Source organism: Epinephelus lanceolatus, chromosome 9 (genome assembly GCF_041903045.1).
Source record: "Epinephelus lanceolatus isolate andai-2023 chromosome 9, ASM4190304v1, whole genome shotgun sequence".
NCBI classification, from domain to species: Eukaryota; Metazoa; Chordata; class Actinopteri; order Perciformes; family Serranidae; genus Epinephelus; species Epinephelus lanceolatus.
Genome location: NC_135742.1, coordinates 6,753,977 through 6,776,100, shown reverse-complemented (window position 1 = coordinate 6,776,100; position 22,124 = coordinate 6,753,977). Strand labels below are relative to the sequence as shown.

The window sequence follows — 22,124 nt, the reverse complement described above, 5'->3', positions numbered from 1 at the left end:
GTTCACATTTCTCTCTTTGTGGCAGGTAACGGTCCACAAACCTCACCGCACTTTAGGGACTGTTCATTACTTATGAAGGGACTGTTCTTAACTTGTCAGTGGAGGAGTGTGGCTAGTTGATTTTTATTTTATTTATTTATTTTATTTTGATCCCCCCTATGTTAATCACTTATTGATGCTGTTTTTGAAGTATGAATAAGTCAATAAGTAATTTATTCCATTGAAATATCATTGATGTATTATAGAAAAGTGATTTATCTTTTTATAAATGACAAAAGTCACATCTGCCTCATTTTTGCTGTGGTATCGTGATACTACTCAGAACCGTGATACTTTCACTGGTATCATACCGTGGGTCCCAGTTTTGGTACCGTGACAACACTAATCTGGAGGGGGTTCATCTGCAAAAACTAATGAAAAACTAAACAGCGGTATTCGGCCAAGCGTTTAATTTTATTTGGCTTCGGCTTCGGCCACAAATTTTCATTTCGGTGCATCCCTATTAGCTAGGGAGATCCAAGACAAGCCAAGGCTGCTGAGGTTTGGCAAAATTTAAAGGAAAAGGTGATATGCCGTATGACACACATTTAGTTGAAATGAATGAAATGTAAAAACATTCTTAATCTATGTATAGGCTACACATTTTTACAGTTAAGAATGTAAGAATCACTCAAGGCCTACAACAATAAAAAATGAAAATTAAAATGTTAAAAAATAACTGTATTAATTTCTATATAATTTTTTGCAAAAGCTACAGGGAGATACCGGAGAGAGGCAAAAGAGCTGCATGCCACTCCAGGCCACTCTCTCTCCCTGGCCGAGGGTTTTAAGGTTCTGACCAAGAACCATTATTCCCACAACCCCCCTTTTTCTTTCCATAATTTTATTTAAAAACGGGTAACATGCCTGCTAGACTGCAGCACTAGCATGTTGCTAGGTACCCTGTCATGAACTCACATGTTGGACAAATGATCTGTTGATCTCACTAGACTTTGCCAAGTCGTGAGGATTCATCCTCTGGAGACCATGAATACGGGCTGCTGCCATAACCACAGTATTGCTGTACCACGGGATTGACAAGCCAACAGCAGGGGATGGGAAGCAAAATCCACCACAGCTATGTTTTTTTTCTTTTTTTCATGAAAGGACCATGTATTCACCAAGCAGCAACCTCTGGGCCAAAAAAATTAAGCCAACATGGAACTGCCAAAAACTATGGTTCCTCAGATGGATACTTGAGGCTGGTCTCTACATATTGCTCATTTTCACATTTATGACATTTGTATGGGGGTGAATATTATAAATCGTCACTTACATTTTAATAAGACTCGATGTTACGCACAATTAAAGGTGTGGCTGCTTTGAGTGACAGGCTGTCTGCCGCAAGTGTCGTAGTGACCTAGCTACGTCCATTATTTTTACAGTCTATGGTATTAACACTATGCTACAAACTCCAGCAGTGTGACCAGGCGCTGAGTGCCTGTTCTGCTCTGAGCGCTGTACATTTGCCGCTTTTTTTGTGGTCACTGAAAGTTAAAAAATATTCAACTTTGGTTGCTCATCACAGTCACTTTTTACCCTGCCATCAAATCACTGTGGAGGCAGGACGGAACAAATTCCACAAAGACCAACATTCACATCGCTGAACAACAACAATGGAGAAGAAATGAATACTGAACCCACATAGACTGTCGTGTCCGTTCTCGCTCCCTATGTGCCTCAGACTTTAAGCAAATAGTATACCTTGGGCTGACATTGTTATTTCTGTAGATATTCTGATTTCATAGCAAGTAGACACAACCACAGCTTCTCAGCTGAAACATGCTGCACCCCCTTATTGGTCTGCATTTAACAATAAACAAGTTCTTAACTCATCTGTCATTTAAAAGGCAACAATAAACCTAATATTAGCCAATAATAAAGCTTATTTACAAAGCATTAAAATCAGGATAAAATGAGAAATTTCCAAGACATAAAATGGCTGTAATACAGCATATCGTGCTCCTGAGCCATCCTCAGTGACCACAGGGTAAGTTCCTTTACCACGACATCGCTACCATGAATTTCCTCTGCACACCAGATTGCATTGCAATCCATCCAAGATTTGTCAAGATATATAATTTTGGACTGAAGTGTTGGACTGATCAACAGATACACCATGCCTCGAGCCAAGATGCTTATATGACTAAGAAACACTTAACAGAAATAAGCCTTGAGGGTTAGTTTCAGTGTATGTTTCATATCCTAAAATAGCCAGATAAATGTCAGTGGGGAGAGTGAGTGAGACACTTTCCTCCGCCCTGACAAACACTGTCAGTTTGCTTTTAGGAAAAATCACATGAATCTTTCAGTGAGCTGGTCAGTGGCCAAAAAACTATTGAGGCCTGAGTGTAGGTATGTGAAATGTCATCAGTCTGAGGCAAGAAAACTTTTCCTGGCTGCAAACACCTTTTCTAAACGAACCCAGTATATATGTAAACATACATCGCCTCATTAAGCATCAGCTTCTCTTTCATTTGCCTAAAAATGTGCTTCATGTGGAGAGGAGACACTTCAAAGCAGTGTGTGTTAAACCCTCCAGCATTAATGGAAGGCTTGCAGCTGGAACAATCAGGATTTCAGAAAGGTTAACAGCCAGCTGCATACAGTCAGAAAGACAGAGCGGAGAGGTATCAGCAGGGGAGAGATTGAGAAGAGCTCGGAGTGCAGCAGGGAATACTGATACTGCTCTCTTTTTTATTTACTTGTGGGCAGTAAGAGGGGATGGCAGGATGGGTGAGCACAAGCCAGGCTCAATCCAAACTCTTCTTTGAGTCAAACTGGAAATGAAAACCACATTTCACTCTTCATCCAGCTCTGTCTGTCACCCGCTGCCTCCTTAATCTGCAGTATATTCGCCCAGGCCAGAATGACAGCATGCCGCAGTACGGTCACTAATCCCACAACCAGGAAGCCTCTACCTGACTGACTGACTGACACATATATAGAGTGTGACGTAGGCGAGCTGCTGGTGCCTTCACACGCGCACATGCACACAGTGCAGATAATCTAGTTGCACTTAAGCTTAGAACACTGACATACTCGGCTGGTTCATGAACGCACCATGGGTCACTATAAAAGAGAGGGAATTTAACAAGTTAAAAAAATTAATAAACAGGGTTCAACGCTAAGGTTTTTTTTCACTTGCCCGGTCGGGCAAGTTGGTCAGAGATCTACTTGCCCGAAGTCAGTTTTTACTTGCCCTATAAAAATTGTTTAATTTAAGCGGCTATCAAATAACAAAGACTGCAGTTATTTTTATGGTATGTAATCTTTATTCACACTGTATTTATTAATTAAAACAACATATGTCATGTATTGTAGCTTAATTCCTACACAAAAATGACAGTGTCAGGGCTTAAAGTGAAAAATTTGTCAATCGTTCTCCGTCTATAATTTTGCGCCCTACTTGAGCCATGCCCACCTCTATTTATTTTTCACCCCTCTCTCCAGTTCTGCTGTATTAACACCGGGTTTAATATATTTTGCTTCCATCTCTCTGCCCTGCTCTACTCTACTTCAACGCTACTTAGCTCTCTCTCTACTCTACCAGTAGACTACCACATCCACCTGTTGCACAAAACGCACACAGCAGTGTTTCCCCTAGGATGGAGTTGTAGCAGTGGAGGTGAAGCACACGCATGAAAAATAATTTTCACATGCGTGAAACTTTTTTGTATGCTTGCAAAGCACAGCCTGCTGGGATGTTTCTGTGTATCTACTGGCACCAGAAGGGCTCTTTAGGACTAAGTACATACAGTACATGTGTGCACAGTATGAGCAGGTGAAATGTCTGTCTAGCTTACATATGAGGTGTCTCAAGATTTAGGAACATACAATTTTATTGAATATAATAAAGTAAAAAGTCACTTGACATGCTGCTGTTTTGTGCTATCGCCTATTTAAGTGTTGGAAGTTGTTATTTACGTGACAACGCCTGAACGCAACACAAGCTCAGCGTGAGTGCCGTGCTGCACTGCTGTGCGAGCAGCGTGTTTGTCTGTGCGTAACAGCAGTCTGTTGATGGTTATTTACACAGTGTCCATAACAATAACTTTGTCAGCTGACAAACTGCACCGGGCTCAGGGTCAGGTTTGGTCAGGAAAATGCGGCCCGAGCCGCTCTAGCGTGCTCACCTGTGTGTGGTGAACTCCGCCGTGCGCGATACAGAGAGCAGAGGAGAATTGTTAACGCGTGACCATGTAGAGACAGAAATGACACGATGACATAACACCATAAATAGTATATTGTTATGTTATTATATGAAGCATCCGTCGCGCAAAATAATATCAATGGGGGCTGTGGGCAGGACATTGTTACACAGCTGTGCATGTGACTTCAGGCAGAGAGACCGCTGCATCAGAGCAGAAGAGCACGTTTTAAAATACATTTATTTTATCAATTAGTTATTAACTTTTACTATTTTTAGCAACTTGCCCGATCGGGCAAGTGAGTTGTTAGTTTACATGCCCGACCATGAGTTTTACTTGCCCCGGGCAATCCTTATTGAGCCCTGATAAATATAAATAAATAAAAAATACTTTAATGGTGGAGTTCTACTCTAAATGCAAGCATTTTTTTTTTTTTTTTTGATTAGGATATTTAACAATGTGGATTTCTTTCCATCCAATCCAATTGACGAACAGTCTTCACACAGAAATAGGGATAGGAAAAATGACAATAACTGGCCTTCATAGACCTTTTTCTCAACAAAAAACATGATTTTCATGAATGGTTAATTCATATTTTGCATTGTATTCATCATCACGACTCAAAATTTTAAGTATTTACAGAAAACAGCATGTTCAAAACCTCCTGAGATAAATACTATGTGTACATAATCAATACAATGCATTATAAGCTGATTTTATACTTAGGAAATCCAGTTAAAACAGTGTTTCCCCTTCTTGTTTTCCGGTGACACTGAGATTTTTGAAACCCTGAGTAAAAGCTTTAAATGTTTCATATGATTTCTTGACATGTATAAGTAAAATAACGTCTCATGTTTACTTTAAACACAGTTTAAACACAAGTTATGAACTTAAACAATAGGATTTATAGACTGAAACATGCTTTTCGCTTCCTCCTTGCCTCACTGTCGGCCGCGCTTGCTAAAAAAGGGGGTATTGCTCTAATGCAGTCTACTTTAGCTGATGTGGAACACTGTGACTGGCATATAGACATCACATCAAATAAATCTGTGCACTTGGGTGGAGTCAGATCTAGACATGCTATTAAAGTTATGTCCATCTGAAAGGACGAGGGATCTGAGCTGGTTCGATAGGATGGACTACAACCTTAAGCGACCTGCTCTTTTACAGATGTGACGACTTTAGCTGATTCCCACAGTTGACTCAGGTTAAGGGTCAGACTGCACATCTGGCAGGGCCTCAGTGTCTCTCATCCCCCAGCTGTAAGAAGGTCGCCTTACTACAGTTTCTGAGCAATGCAGCTCTGACTGGAGCCCCGTTTGCATCAAACACTTTGATGTGATACCTTCAGGGTGATGACAGGGTGTGAGCACACTGCCTGTGTTGCTGAAAGTCTTTTTATTCATCAGATCAAACAAAGATAAATTCCAGTTTCAGTCTATCTTCATTTTCATATTTATTTACACTATCTCCTGTGCTGTTGGCATCCTGGTTCATTAACTCATCTTCCAGTGTTTGTGTGATACTGGTGTGAAGAGGGCAATTAACACTCTGTAGTTGGGTTGTGATTTCCAGCAAACCATTGTTAACTGGGTGTTTAGCCTAAGCTTGTAAGGTAACAATTGTCCTTTTTTTCATTCATCCATCATTCATTCATTTTCTGTAACCACTTGTCCTGTTAGGGGTCGCAGGGGAGCTGGAACCTATCCCAAGTGATATTGGGCGAGACGTAGCGTACACCCCACACAGCCTGACACATAGAGACAGACAACCATTCACGCTCACGTTTACACCTACGGCCAATTTAGAGTCACCAGTTAACCTGCATGTCTTTGGACTGTGAGAGGAAGCCAGAGTACCTGGAGAAAACCCATGCTGACAAAGGGAGAACATGCAAACTCCGCACAGAGGAGCTCTTGCTGTGAGGCGACAATGCTAACCACTGCAGCACCATGTCGCCCTATTATAAAGATTATTTTCTTGGCTTTTTGCCTTTATTGGACAGTTTTGAGCATGAAAAGGGGAGAGAGAGGGGATGGCATACAACAAAGGGCTGCAGGCTAGAATCAAATCTGTGGCTGCTGCGGCAAGGACATTGCCTTTGTACATGGGACGTCAATCGTCCATTTTTATAATGGTGGTTTAAAAAAAGCCTCCTAATGCACTTAATTGAACCTTCTGTGACCTGGTGTCTTGGATGTTTTACTCGGAAAAATCCGACAGTGCAGAGGATGTGGAGTTCCACATTTTCACAGTGCTAACAACAGTTTGTGAAAGGGTAAACAGCATGAGCTGTGACCACTGTGGCTGGAAATAAAGAGAAAAGATAGACCACCTAGAGAGACTCAAACTTCATCAAGAAAGGGCACAGCAAAATTACCACTGAAAGGGGCAGTTAGCGCCAAAGGTTATCAAATGCCACTTTAACTGCGAAAGAATATGTTTCTGAACCTGCTAGTACCACAGCTTTAAAACAACACAGTTACCTATATTAGATAGACAGCTACACTGTATTATGAAAGATATCCCAACCATTACAATATGTAATACCTCATAACGCAAATCTGATCCTCGTAAAAACATTGAGACAGCACAAATAATTGTTTTATTTTTTCCCCACCACGTCATATTGCTCGATGACATTTTTCACTCTCTTTTACGCTGATTCTTTCCTTTGTGAAATGCACTAAAAAAATAATTTAAAAAATACTTTTGAGCACACACTTGTGCTGTTTCAAACATGTCTGACTCACTGCTATCGTTGAGACCTTTCATTCTGGAAATCAAATTCATACTCAAACCTCCGACAGCGCTTCGACGCAGCACGCTGCTGCTGCCCCCCCATCAAGCCTGACTGCTGCTAATGAGACTTTGGATCTAATTAGCGATTTAGCATAGGAGACCCTGGGGTTTCCTTTGTATTTAATCATCAACATTTTTTCAATCATTATGGTCATATTTATTTTTTACTTTAACATGTTCGAAATAAAACCTTCATGCATTCATTCATTCAAGGGCATTTAACTGGAGCTGAACCCGCCTAGATTACCTTCGTACTGTGAAGGATTATACACCTGTCTTTCTTCAGCAGTGTACAGACAGGAAAGAACAGACCAGTATGTACTCTATGTCTGTAAGTAGTTATTATCAAAAAGACAGAGACGTGATGAAAGTGGAAATAAGAGTCTGAGTAAATCTGACAGAGGATTGGGTAATAGCAGAGATTATGAGCAGTATGGAGAGGAGGGGAGAGGGGAGGAGAGTCTTATGTAATCATGTAGATCCACAGTCAATCTATCCAATCCCTCTAATCAAGTCTGGGGGGGATCAGTCAGCAGGAAGGATCTGTGTCTGCTGTACAGTACAATACATAACGCATGTTTGTCTTTGCGACACAGAGAGAGACAGACAGACAGTGAGGGAGAAAGATAAGTGTATATGCCTAACGTTTATTTGTGTTTAAAAGGCTATTTAAATACAGTTTTGTTAAAGGAAAAAAGAGGCCTCTCATATTTAGACAGATACGCTTCGAGTAGGAATGCACCAATATATCGGTCGAACATCAGCTTCAGTTGATATTGGCCTAGTAGTTGACTGCCATTAGCCTATCAGCAAATAAAGTGACATTAACCAACAACAGTTGGAAATGTGTTTTTGTGTCACATTAGTTTTGCGCAGGCTCTGATTGGCAGTTCAGCTCAGCACACTAGAAGAGAAACAGAAGTGAGGAAAGTAAACAAACAGTAACATTCAAGAGGGAGTGAGACCAAAACAAACATTATTTTTCTTTCACCACTGTGCTCTTTAGCAGAAACGCTTCATGATGGATGGTGTTATTATTCCCTGGCACACGGTAAATATACTTTGTTCTTTTAACATCACATTGTGTTATTAAATTGCTAACTGGCTAACTAGCTTCAAGACATCTGGTTTCCCTTTTTGAAAGAAGATTACAGACTACCGCCTTCTGCTGGTGTGGAGAGTTATTTCCTCTCACACAGGTGCAGATCATACATGCTAGTTGACCATTGACTGCAGTCTTTGTCGTGTATTTACGTGCAACTTTTTTGGCTGAGACAATGTTAGGCAACGCAGCAAGGGGCCTCCGCCGCCACTCGTTCTCTGAAGTCAGTTTGGTGTGTCTGGGTCTTTAAACACAAACAAAACCTCAAGACACCACTATGAAAAATGTAACAGTCAATTTAGTTGAGAAGAGAGCAAAGCCAAAGCCATCATTGTCATAAACTATTTTGTTTTGGAGGACAGAATAAAAACAAGGGAGCAGTTCAAAAAACATTTTTGCAATTGCCCCATCTAAGCAAAGCCCGCAAACATCAGGCCTGTTAGGCTGTCATAGTGCTTTCTCATATTCCTCTGGGTACATGTCTCTTCACCAACAGGTGACCACACAGTCCCTAGAAACATTCCCCCAAAATAATACTTCATGGATGTGGACACAAGAAGCAGCACCACTTCTGCCAGCATAAAAAGTGAAGTGGGATTTCTACATCTGCACTTTTTCTCCCCGTGGAATCAGACTGGACTGGACAATTCATTAGATTTATCACTGACTCATCCACTTATCTGAGCTGGGCATGTAATTTCACTTTCCATCCATCCTACCTGCTCCAACCACAAATTCCCATTTAGTAGCCTGTGTCAGCCGGCCAGACTGGAGTCCCACAGGCGGCTGACGCTCCCTTTCAATTTCAGTAAGGCCTATTAAAGCCAGCTAGCAAGTCAGCTAGCAGTGGATATCTGGCCCGTATTCATCTAAGGGCTGACACACACTCTGACGCCTCAATTTCTCTCTGCATTTGTCTTAATACATCCCAAGAGGTTGGTGCAGAACAAGCTGTTGCTGCTAATATAGAAGTGACACTGGGCCAAAAAGTAGAAAGGCACTGGAAAAAACTGGAAACCAAGACGAGAGTCATTTCAGCTAAACTTGGTGCAAAGAGATAATGATTTTTTTTTTTAAATATATTGCCATCACATAAAAAACCTGCAACATTTAAATCTGCAGAAACACAAGCTGAAGAATTTTTTGAACACACAAAGGAACACGATCATTTAGCTATGGTAACACAGATTTTTTTCTGCATGAGAATTATGTGTGAAGAGTGCATATATACAGCACTGTGTCGTCAAAACAGTCTTTTTTCTGTCTAATCATATCATAATCATCTGTTTCTCCTAAACCCCCCTTAGGAGAAATAAAGATTAGCAAAAGAGTAATTCAGAGGGAGTTCTTTTGTTGTGCTCGGAGGCTTCTCAGAAGTATCTCAACTCTGAGAACAAATCAAATACACAGAGCTGAGACTTGAATTTGATCTCTGAGACCAATTTCTGAAATTATTTTTAAGCCAGTCAAGTTTTCTTTTGGATCTTACCGTTATCTAAAGAGTTGATTATTTCAGACAAATAAAGATTACTGCAGTGAGAGAGGAGAAAGGGCATTTTAAGACCTTGAATTACAATCAGGCTGAGACGAGAGGTAGGCTATTTGTCACGAGCTGAATTTAAGAAGTATGAGAAAATGGACAGAATCTCATATTGATGTTACATTGAGCTCACTTGTGTCTAGGAGAAATAGGTTGGACAAAGAAGAGATCTTACTTTGAATTTTTGTTATCCAAAAAACACTGCTGAATGAAGACTGGCTTCTGCTTTTAAAAAAAGCAGAAGTCTAAACCTACAGTGGAAGATGTAATCTTTGGGTGTATTGCAAAATTAAAGCTGCCCCCTGAAAGTCAAGAATCAAATCATCAGTCAGTAGGGATGGGCATGATTATTTGATCTGAACGTCAGTATACGTTCAACTTATAGGGTAATTGCTGTAGCTCTCTCACTGTTTATCATAAGACTATTGCTTTGAGATTGTGAACTCTGCACCAGGGAACAATTGCTGTGTGTCTGGCCTTCGACACAATATAGTGACAGGGCTAACTGTTAGCATTATACAGCTGAGGTTACCTAACAGTCTTTACCAGTTATATCAACTGAGTCGAGCAGTGGCGGTTTGAGTTTTTTGTCACCATTTAACAGCGCAGTGTCGGATGTTAGTCATGCCAACCAGGCAGACGTTGAACCGACCTCGCCACCTGAGACCCTGTGTCCTCATGTGAGGACATCACATTTTGGGTTTACTTGACCTTCTACTTTATTCTACTGAACTTAGACCTGTTGTCCTCATTCATGGGCACTTTTTTGTGTAATCTGATGGTAGTAAAAGCACAATACACTAAACCATGTAAAAACAAGATGGCAGCCATCTCTGCCAAGTCAATCTGCAGCCAATCCTGGCACAAAAGTGGACAAAATCCAAAACCTGATCACATGTTATGGTTGAAACGTGTTTATTTGTGATTAATAGTGCTTGTAGTTTGATATGGCAACAAATTTGACCAATTTTAGCAAGAGTTACAAGATAAGACGCTGTTTATTGGGAAGTACTCATTTGAAGACATTAGGACTCTTGTTTGAGGACATTGGGACTGGCAGTCAATGTGCAGTTTACTTCTGAGGGCATTTTGGTCCCCAAATAGCCTAGTTAGCACTCCTTAGCTTGGAGGGCTAACTTGACTTGTTTACTATAGTATGTGAACAATGCTGTCACCCGAAACATCCTGTTAAACCCCCTAAAAAATCTGGCAGTTCATCAAAGTGTTGCTTGACAGTCTATATCAGACATGTCCAAAGTCTGGCCCGGGGGGCAATTTTAATCGGCCCTCGGCTTGACTCTCAAAATATACCATATGTGGCCCTTTACACTATAATGGTTAATCGAGCAAGATCACTTCGCATTTTTACCCTTCACCTCACAATGATAGGACTATTATACATTTTGTAGACAGGCATCACGTAGTAGTAGTTCATTAAAAGATAAAAATAGTTGCATTTGTCTCACTTTTTTTTTTTTTTTTAAAACATTTGATGCGAGAATCAGTTGCCCCCCAGGTATTTTCACGTTGTTTTATCTGGCCCCCATTCAAAAAAGTTTGGACACCCCTGGTCTATATGAAAGAAAACCGATGAATAGTCAAATTTTGATTCCATTGACAAAATTCTGAGTCGGATACAGCCCTTGGCAAAACAAACATCACTACATGTATGATGTTTCTAAATGCCACATATATCGACAGTAAGTTTATACTGTATGCGGCTATTGTCAGAAGTTACTTAAAAATAATTTTGAATTTTTTTGTGAAACTCACAACATGAAGTCTTGTTCCCAACATGGCTGGTCCCCTCGGACTGTGATGGTGGTGCTCTTCACATTTTGCACCTTTAAAGTGACGTAGGCGTTGAACTTGTCTGGAAAAGATGAGAACAAAAAAATAAAAATCTGTGGTTTGGATTTTGCATTTTGATTTAATAGCTGTTTGGGTAAAAGTCTTATAAAGAATAATGTGCGGAGGTGCTTTAGTTCATTATAGGAACAAAATGGTGTCATTTTTGTTATGCATACTTTTACAACAAACAAATATTATTCTTCCTTTGTTCTGTCCTGTTTGCACTCCAGTGACCCATCTCACGTACTGGAAATATAAATTCCCTATCTGCATAACAATACAGTAAACAGCCATTATTTCTGGAGCAGTAAAGCATCTCTGGAGCTCATAAAAAGATGAAGGGGGGATAAACTAAGGCTAAAAAATGGACTATGAGGGATTTTTCAGACAGGGGAGAAATAATTAAAACTACTCACATAGGACAGAACTAACTAAAGAACACACACACTATACCAGGAACACACACACGGCCAGTTAGACAGGAGATTTCATGCAGAATTGAACATTATACAGGAGATAAAGACATTATTGTGTGCACAGCTGCAGGATATATCAATAAAACACAGAGCTTATGCAGATTTTGGCCTGTGCAATACATTAAGCTTTTCTCTTTAAATCACCAAAGAGTGCAAAGACTGTAAACCACCATGGACAGCACATTTGTGCAGAACTGTCAGAAAGCATTGATGAAGCGCAAGTGAGATTAAAGGCAATCAACACCCCAGTCATAACTCATCAAACAGAGTCCTACAAACTAATAATAATGCCTTTGCCGATATAAAAAAGGATCAATAAACATGTAAATCTGTCTTTAGAAGCAACACTAAATGTGTTGTCCACACACTGCTAAACCCCCCAAAAATTAATTCAAATAATTCCAATAAAACATCATTGCCGTCATTATAAGTATTAAGTGATGTAAAATGTAAAGATGCAGCGCAGACATGAAGGTAGAAAAAAAAAACATCTTATGAATCCTCCATATTCAGTCATCCAGGACAAAAGCAGGAGGACAAAGACAGAAATGAACAATTGCACCTTAAATAACTGAGCCGTGTGCCTTTTAATAATGCTCATTTGCAAGATGGTGTCACAATTAACTGTAGGAGCGCTGAACTGGGGAACATTTTGTATCACCAGAAAGCCACTTCAGACACTGAACCAGAGTCTCATTACGTTTTCTCATCACACACTGATGGCTGCGCCGAGAACTATATGACCCTTTCCCTTCTTTTCTGTGATGCTGGTCCATTTTCGGCATTGATCCCAGCTTAATATATTCATATTCAGTCATGTTGAGCGACATTTGGTTATTTTACAAAGGTCAGCTGGTGCAAAGATAATAACCCTCTTTTTCCTGGAAGTTCCTCCTTGTTCTCACTGAGGGTCTGAGATTATTATTTCATAATGTGGGCACTGTGGAGCACTTTGACGGTAATGGATACATCACCTTAACTTTGTCCTCTTTCACTCTAATGACTGTATACTTACATTCATTCTTTATTTATTTATTTTTATTCACACTTGCAAAGATGTAGCCTGGTTGCAGATTTCTGAATTGCTCCTCATATCTCGTGTTTTTTTAGTGATTCAAATACATCAGTTGTTGAAATCTAGTAAAAAAGAGCAACTCTGTCACAAAAGGCACAGCTGAACAGGTTATTATAAGCTGACTTCTGGAGAACACTCATGAATCAGCATCATTGATCAACATGAGAAAGTTGTACCGAATCCGATACCAGTATCGGAAATGCCTCCGATACTGCCTAAAATGCGGTATTGGGTATTGGTGAGTACAGCCTATGACCAATCCGATAACACGTAATGCCTCACGTCATTACGCATACGCACGCTACAGGCAAACGAAATGGAAATGGAGCAGAGTTTAAAAAGCATTCTACTGTAGCCTTTAAAATGTCTTTTTTACCAAATTGTGTGGCTGCACTTTAATCTGTGTCTTGATCTGTGTCAACACTGGATAATAATAATAAAAGTTTTATGGCATTAATTCTACTAGTATGTATTCATTTCTTAATATTTTACATAGAGTTTTAGGAGTTGAGACATACAACAATTCATATCCCATCCATTTTTATTTTACGCGCTGGTATCGGATCGGTACTCGGTATCAGCAGATACCTAAGGTTCAGGGATCGGAATCGGTATCAGGAAGGAAAAAGTGATATCGGTACATCTCTAATATCTTCACTGGTTAGATTAGTTTTAGGAAAAGAATCATTGTTGGATGTCATCACACAATGTACGTACATAACTTAAAATAACTCAACATTGGGGTTTGTGTCCTGTGTAAATCCAAAAGTCAGTCTCCTCGGTCAAAGTCCTGTGTTTGTTTGCCCCATCCACCACTCTGACCTATACACAGACTTTGTCACTCTATATACTACATCTGATTTCCTCCTTTGCTCCTGACAACAACGTGAAGAAGAAAAACATCATTACATCAACAATTTACGGTTATATACCAGTGACAAATACCTCTAATGGCCCTAGAAAGTAGTGTGACATTGTTGTATGGTTAAATGAAATATTGATTGAAACTATATTCAGGGTCAACGTTGTTTGAACCATGACCACCATCATTGACCAACCCCAACGATGTAGTTATTATTTTTGACCATAACAACAACAACCAAGACCTTCTTGAAGAGGTGGTCTCGGTCCGGTTACAAACGAACTCTGGTGCGGATCGTTTGTAGTGAGAAGGTGTTCCGACCTGGATGTGAACCAACTGCAGTCACATGACACATTGTTTGGGTTAAACATGAGCATGTTACAGTCCTGGAGGATTATTAATGTGCACCTCCTCCTGTACTGCCTTAATATGCACATTCAGCACATCCAATGCATCAAAACATTGTTTTCTAGTTGGAGCCGCACCTCGTTTTCAAACTGTATGGTTTGACTAAAATGAACAATGACAGCAATGTAGTCCACGATGAGCAGCGCTAAAATCAACCTGCGTAGTTGTCCCTCCATTGTGACATTAGAAAGTGTCACATTTATCTTGCAAGTGTACTCTTCTTCAACGTTTGCTTCACTTCCTGGATTTTTCCCACATGGAAATTCTGACCAATCAAGAGCAGCTTTCTTGTGCAAGGCATTTGATCTGGTCCGCTTGTAAATGCTGCCGTGAGAACACGAACCAACTCTAGGCAATTATACAACTTTGTGACAAAATTAGTCTCTGATTCGGACCAAAGGAGACGACTCTGGGTCTGAAAACAGCCTAAATCAACCTGAAATATAACCATAGTAGTGCTGGCAAACTTTCAGTTTCATAACAGTGATTTTCATCAGTTTTGGAAGACAATGACAAACAATCCCATCCTGCTAACAGGGGTCAGATCAGACAATACTTACAGTGGTGTTATTCTAGACAGCAGATAAAAGCTGTGTTTTGGCAACTGTGCAGCACATTTGTCCTTAAAGGAGGAACTCAACCCAATGTCCTCCTAAGAGGCAAATACAAGTGTATGTGTGTGTGTGTGTGTGTGTGTGTGTGTGTCCTTCTGTCCAACTCAATGATCAGCATAATCAGCATAAACCGAGGAGGTTTGAGCCACTGACCACCTAATCCCTGCTTGATTACCTGCATCAAGTAGCCTGCTCTTCACATGGACACAGATCCCAATGTACACAACACTGAGTGCGTATGCGGTGTGTGTATTCATGTCCTGGTACATCACTGTGTTCTCAATCTTACAACCACTTCCTTTTGATGAGGGCCAGTGGAGCTGAGGACAGCGTCAGTGGATTTGAGGTGAAGATGAGGTGAGGGACATGATCATTCAGCTGCATTAATGAATACATTACGGCCAGGCTTTGGTTCCAGTACCCACTTTCCAATTTGGTTGTGGTTCCAAGTCGGTAAAATACCTGGATTCATAAAGCTCTGAGACTTGATGAAATCTTAATGAATCTCTTAACAAATTATCTCCTCCTCTTCATCAGCGAAAAACAGTAATGAGTGAAACTTAATTTAAATTCTTAAAATATTAATGTTTGAGTTCAGGCTCTTAAATAAATATTGATAATTAAAATTAATTAATTAAATATAAGGGTTTGATTCACAGTTGCTCTCTAACTCAAAATAACTTTTCTCCTTAAATTCAAGACATGTTTTGTTATGGGTACTGGCTGCAAATTCACAGCTGTAGCTTACAGCAGTGGATTTTAAACTTGCATAGAAGATATTTGGAGGATGATGGTTTTAATTAGAACTTTTTAACAAGATGCAATAACTAAGGTTTCGACATAAAGCATGTATTCACCAAAGTAAGACGGTGAGAAGAGATGACAAAAATGTGTTTTATGCTGAAACATTCACTGCAAACAGTCAAAAAGAATATGCAGCAGACAAAAATCCCAGGAAACCCCGTTTAAGATAATGCATACATTATAAACTACCCCATACATTAGGAGCAAATATGACAGTGATTGCTCTGGTGTGCATTTAAGCAGAATTAAACAGATATTAGAGAATCCTTAGTCTTAACCATCTGTTTTAAGTTGGCTTTCTAATGTTCAGACTCTCCCATTGAAAAGGCTCACACATGTTCTCCGAGGAGACATGAATGGGTTTTTCTCTGTCTGGAGCCCTCTGGTATAGATTTTTTTGTAGAGGACTATGCTGAAATTATATTAAAAGGTTTTGCAACTTCGGGATCAAAGTGATCCGCAAAGGGTAAAATCCACATGATCATTAACATTTCATTGTTTTTGTGGTTATAACGTGGAGGATGATGATCTATGTTTGTGTCATTTCCTTGTCTGCTTTTCCATCAGTTAGTTGGTTTCTATGGTTGGCTGTTGTCTGGGTTTAGTATTAAGTGTGTAATTTTACCAACTAAAAATAAAATGATTCGAAGACAGAAACATTAGTTTCTGAACCTCAAAATTCTCTCACAATATCCATGTGCGCCAGATCTCATCAGCTTAAGCTTCAAATTGCACCAATATTCCTTCATCTCTGTTCTGTACTGAGGCACAGATCACTCATAGAAACGTATGTGCTAAGCAATGACAATTAAAAGACTGGTGTTGGACAGAATTATCTGAAAAAAGGTCAATCTTAAATATTAGTTCAATTTGTTCTTCTAATGAGGGAAAAACATGAAATTATGTTACTAATGTTGCTGTCGATCCCTTAGGGCTGCCCCCTAATAGTCGACCAAACATTGGTCGACCAGAAAGTTCATTAGTCGGCAAGATTTCATTGGTCGCTTAGTTGCAAAAAAAACAAAAACAAATGTGAAAGTCTATTAGGAGCTGCGCCTTGTCAAAATAAATCAAATCCTATATGGCTGGACCATGTGGGAATTTAATTTGGACACAAAGGACAGACACAGGAAGTGTCCACGCTCAGCAGTCAGACAGGAGTCAGGTTAATTTCCAGGGCTGGTACCTGCAGTTATTCCACAGGCTAGTTAATAACATGTCGGGCAGGAAATCCAAAGTGTGGGATCATTTTGAGAAGGTGAAGGACGAACCCAAGGTGATATGTAAACTCATCTTCATTGGTCGACTACAAACATGACGTATCATCTGAAACATGGAAGTAGCTACATGCCCATTAGCCCACAGCGTCATTAACAGGCGGCTCACTCAGTGTGTGACGTGCACTTGGAGATAAAATATAGGCCTATATTAATGAAGGTTCATTAGTACGGTTTTGTATTTCTCTGTAATGTAGCACAGTGTTAACAACGTTACTGATACTATTCTTTCTCACACCTTCAACTCAAACCACTAAAATATATCATTTGATAATTAGATGAATATCATAAACATGCGGGCGACTTGTTGACAAATGGCCCTAAATGATGACTAGTGGTCAATTAGGACAATTCTTAGTCGGGAGCAGCCCTACTTTATTTTTATTATTATTAAGTACCAAGTTTCCAGCAAAGAGCTTTTATTTTGAAGTACAATTTTCTGCTGTAGAGTGAGTGACTGACTGACAGCCATTTGACAGAGACAGAAAACTACCCCAATGACATGGCCTGACGCAAATATGACACTGAAAGCATTCAACTGTGGGACCTCGAACTAATGACTAAGGAGAAATCTGGACCCAGTGGCTGGACCAGTTGGGAACCACTGCCTTAAACAGCACCTGGATGTATTTTTGTAGAGTACTGGCTCAATGTAAAGCCAGACTCAGGCTACACAATATCAGCCTGAACAGTATATCTTTGGCCCCTCCTTTGCATATCATCAAGGCTATGAAAGCCAGCAAACCTGTTCTGACATTGTGAGCACCTGAAATAACTGCGCTATCCTGTGGTCTGAACCCTGTATTCAAAACACAGAGTGTTAGTCATAGTAGTATCCCTTTTACTATTAGTTCACTAGCTCAATCGGTCCATCAGAGAAACACATTGTTGTATACCCATGATATCCAATTTCTGTTTCACAATCCCCCTGGAGCTCTTTGTGGATTACATCATCCTGTTTTGGCAAAGACAGCAGGGCGGCACAGAGCTAATGAAAAATCACTGGGGAGAGGAAACACTCCAACTGACAGAGGATGACCTCTGCATTTCTTAATCCTTATTTATGCAGGGAGGGTTGACTAAGCACTTGACCTGCTGTATATTCATAAACCCACGTACATTAGCACACCTGGGAGCTTCCTGGTACAGTCCTGTTCCTGCTGTGCGGCCTACTTAAACAGCTCCCCTGGATGGATCAATCAACTGAAGAGCATGTCCAGGCTTTCGGGAGAATCCTGTTTGATTCAGTAAGCTTAAAATTTTATTTTGACCTTAGATTAGGTCATGAACATACACATCAATCTCCCAGTCTGCCCCTGTTGTCGTTATGTCACTTTTACTCCACTGATACTTCAGGCATCTTGGAAAAAACAACTTCAAGTGCAACCATGGTTGCCAACTAACTGTTCAAAGCACACTGGGAGGTGGTTTGACGTGTTTTCTAGCAAGATGTTCAAAAAGGGAAATGCACCTGTCACTATCTTACATAATATTTACTAATGCATAGTCATTGTCGCCTCACAGCAAGAGGGTTACTGGTTCGAACACTGGGTGGGGGAGCCCTTCTGTGTGGAGTTTGCATGTCCTCCCCCTGTCAGCATGGGTTTCCTCCAGGTGCTCCAACTTCCTCCCACAGTCCAAAGACATGCAGGTTAATTGGTGACTCTACATTGTCCCCCCAGGACCCCCAACAGGATAAGCAGCAATGAATGACTGAATAAACATAGTAATTATTACTCCAAAGTTGAACTAGGCTCTGAGAAAGGTTTAAATACATTGAAGGAATAGTTCCACATTTTAGGAAACATGCTAATTTAAATATGAAGCTATCACCAGCGGCTGGTCAGCTTAGCTTAGTACAAAGACGGGAAACAAAGCCCCATACCATCGGAACCAAAAGTAACCCTTCAGACATGGTGCTTAGACCCTGGGTCCGCTTAGTGTTTCCACCGCAAACAGTCCTCTTAAATCACTCACTGTATTTACTCATTATCTGTGACACACGTCGACATTTTCAGAACAAAATGAAACAGGCTGCAGTGAGAGTCTCTCTCCATGGGATATTTAAAAATAGCGGGTTTGTGCATTTAGTCCTTCTCGGGCAAGCTCAGGGGTTTAGTGTTGCTGTAGCCCACAGGAACAACGCTCTACAGCGCTTTCTTTTTCCCTCTGAGTGAGGATCAGAACATATTTTGTCACATGACCCGGCAGAAATTAATACACATGATTGCTTGAAGATCCACTCATTACTAAAAGTGTCTGTCATATAAAAACTGAAGTAATGGTCAAAGTTGTCACAGTGAAATTTAAGGTGTGTTGATTGATTCACGTCTTCAACTCATGCACTGAGTAACGTCACAAGTTAACGTTCCACCTTAAAAATCCCGGCAGTCGGCCCAGTGAATTAGGTTATTTTTTTCTCAGACTCCAGCTGCTGCAAGAGGCAGCAAAACATCCTTTATTTTTATCACCATAGTCTTCTAATAAAACTCTCCACAGTATGAACAGTGGTTACATGAGCTTCAAAACCAGACACAACTCAGCCCTGTGCAGAGTGACCGTCCTCTACTGACCAATCAGACTGCAGTGTTCACAGCTCCACCTTTTAGTACCAGATCTGTGTGCTAGGTACCCCAACAGAGGGGGGACCAAACATGGGGACGGTACGGAATGGCTCCATTGGTACCATCCACAACTTTTCACAGTGAGAACAGAAAAAAAGGGTACAGAATTGAACTGAACTGTATCGTACTGCTCGGTGAAACAGGGCTTAAGAGTAAACAGTTAGCTAGTCTCTGTCAAATGTAACAAAACCTGCCTAAAGCTTTCTAATCGTTTTGGTGCAACTATGTTTTTAGATTATTGTGCAGACATATTACGTCAGAGCAATTTTTCTTCAGCCCTGGGTCAGGACAAGATTTTATCTCACGAGGCAAATCTAAGATGGATGCAGTTGAATTTCTTAATACTGTACCTACATTGTATCCTCATGTGAGACACATGAAATGTCAAGGATGTGGCCTATCTGTCACCTCGCCCAGCAGAGCTCAGCAGTAATGACGGAGGCAAAAGACAGGGGGGTGAAATGGTTAACAAAGAATAATCCATCATTCACTTAAGGGGGTTGCCAGGTCTGTGATTAAGGGGACGAGGGGACTGGCAGGGTGCAGACAGCCCCATTTACTGCCTGAGCTAACAGTGGTAAGGACAAATTAGGAAAACACTACTAGACAACCAACTAAGAAAGCAAACAAGAAAAGCGAGGAGAAAAACATATATCTAAAACCTGAGCTGTCGTCTATATTTGGCATGTACAGTATTTCCTTTGACACCGCCAGGGCTGTCATAAAGGATGACAGTCAGCAGACCTCCATAAATGCTCCGATGCACAAACACACACAGACAGACACATAAACAAACCCACCTTCCTCCACTCCGCAGTAACCAACTGTGGTGGGGAGGACATATCCCAGCATGCAGCGGGACCCTCTTGGGGAGCAGCCGGCGTCATTTATAATTAAGTGGTGATGACTTATGAAAATAAATAAGTTATATTCAGTTACACATGGACGTGCACAGCGCGGCCAGCCGAGATGACATTTACTAGGCTGTCTACAGTAATGAATACTCTATTATGGGAGGGGATGGAGGAGGCTGGAGAGTGAGGCGGAGTGAGCCGGCGGAAGAGAGCTTTGGGTGGATGAAGGAAGCTCAAGAGGATATTAAACCAAGACTAAATGCTTTTGGTCTTACAAGGGCAAACAAACATATTTCATCTGCAAATTAACACCACCTCTCCAACCTTTGCATTCATATTTTTGGATCACTGGTCGACTTCTTCAAATCTACAATAATCAATATCTCTGTACTGATTGTGAATGAATGAATGACTACAGGGTCCCCTGTAGTGACAAACCCACCTCAAATAATCACAAACTCTGCAGTTCAATGGGGCTGGTCATAAGGCACTCATTTATAGTCAATGTATTACCAACAGTAGATTGCGGTCGGCACGGCCTCAGTTTGGAGAAGCGGGCTGGAGTGCGACACAGAAGCTAAGCAATGTTCTGCTGTGAGGCCATCAGTAATAAAAACATATTTTAGCCACCTAAAGAAATCTATAACAGATTAAGCCTATACCATATTGAGAGTATTTTCAGTTGCCTGTTCATTTCCACTGATATGCTCTCGTCAAAGCCACATGACAGCAATGGCAAAAACAGTAATTTTGGCTAACTGAACACAGGAGCTGCTGGTCAACCCCTGACTCCATCATTTAGTTAGTTTGTGTTATTGTGTGACTTTGGTGAATCTGTACAAACCACTTTAAACACCAAAGACACACAATAACACTGCAAATAACTGATTGAGGCAGTGGTAGACCAGCAGCTCCTGTATTCAGCAAAGTTAAACTACAGTTTTGCTCATATGCGTGTGGCTTTGACGAAAACACTAAAACGGCTTCAATGCTGTCTGACAGAAGGGTAAAGCATAGCTTCTGACACCGGTCCTCCGGCAATGCCTGTTCAGCCAGGAGGCTGGGTGACTGTCTGAGAGGCGCGTAGTGAAGCCCACAGTTCACCACCAACCTGTTCATGTTTCTAACCCTTTAACCTCATTGTTTTTTGTTTTACATGGCCGTTATTGTAGTCTCACTGCTCCTATCAACTCTGTTTTGAGCAGCAGACAGATGTTTTCAGCAAACAAGCTCTGTTAAACTGAAGACGATCTGGCCATCACTAAACAGCAGACAAAGTTAGCAGCTTCATTTAGCAGGTCCACAAAAACATGACTAATAGAATGTTCATGTTGCTTCGTTTCCACTTCATAAGCAGGTTAAGTTTTGCTAACATGCTCCTGTGGGTCCCTCAGCTATTACACATTATAGACAATAAAACTGTCTTCCACAATGGCTACTTAGTTTTTCAAATAAACTAAGGTGACTCAGGAGGAACTGTTTCGGTTTGCAATAAGTCACAGACAGAAAACAAGTAAGACAGCTGAGAAGTTCAGGCTGTGCCGAGACAGGACCGCCTCATTACACCAACACCATCGCCTCATTATTGTCAGGGATTCCTCTGCATTCATTAGGCTGTAGTGGACCATCACAGCATGATAACCAC

At 40.7% G+C, this 22,124-nt stretch overlaps 1 protein-coding gene across 1 annotated transcript in view; it reads right to left on the bottom strand.

Annotated features, from left to right (window-relative positions):
- Nucleotides 1–22,124, bottom strand: part of LOC144464340 (protein unc-13 homolog B-like) — a 182,616-nt gene that overhangs the window by 124,048 nt on the left and 36,444 nt on the right. Inside the window, exon 3 of the mRNA XM_078171067.1 lies at nt 11,408–11,507. Coding sequence (XP_078027193.1) covers nt 11,408–11,507 — 100 coding nt within the window. The remainder of the gene's footprint in view (nt 1–11,407; nt 11,508–22,124) is intronic.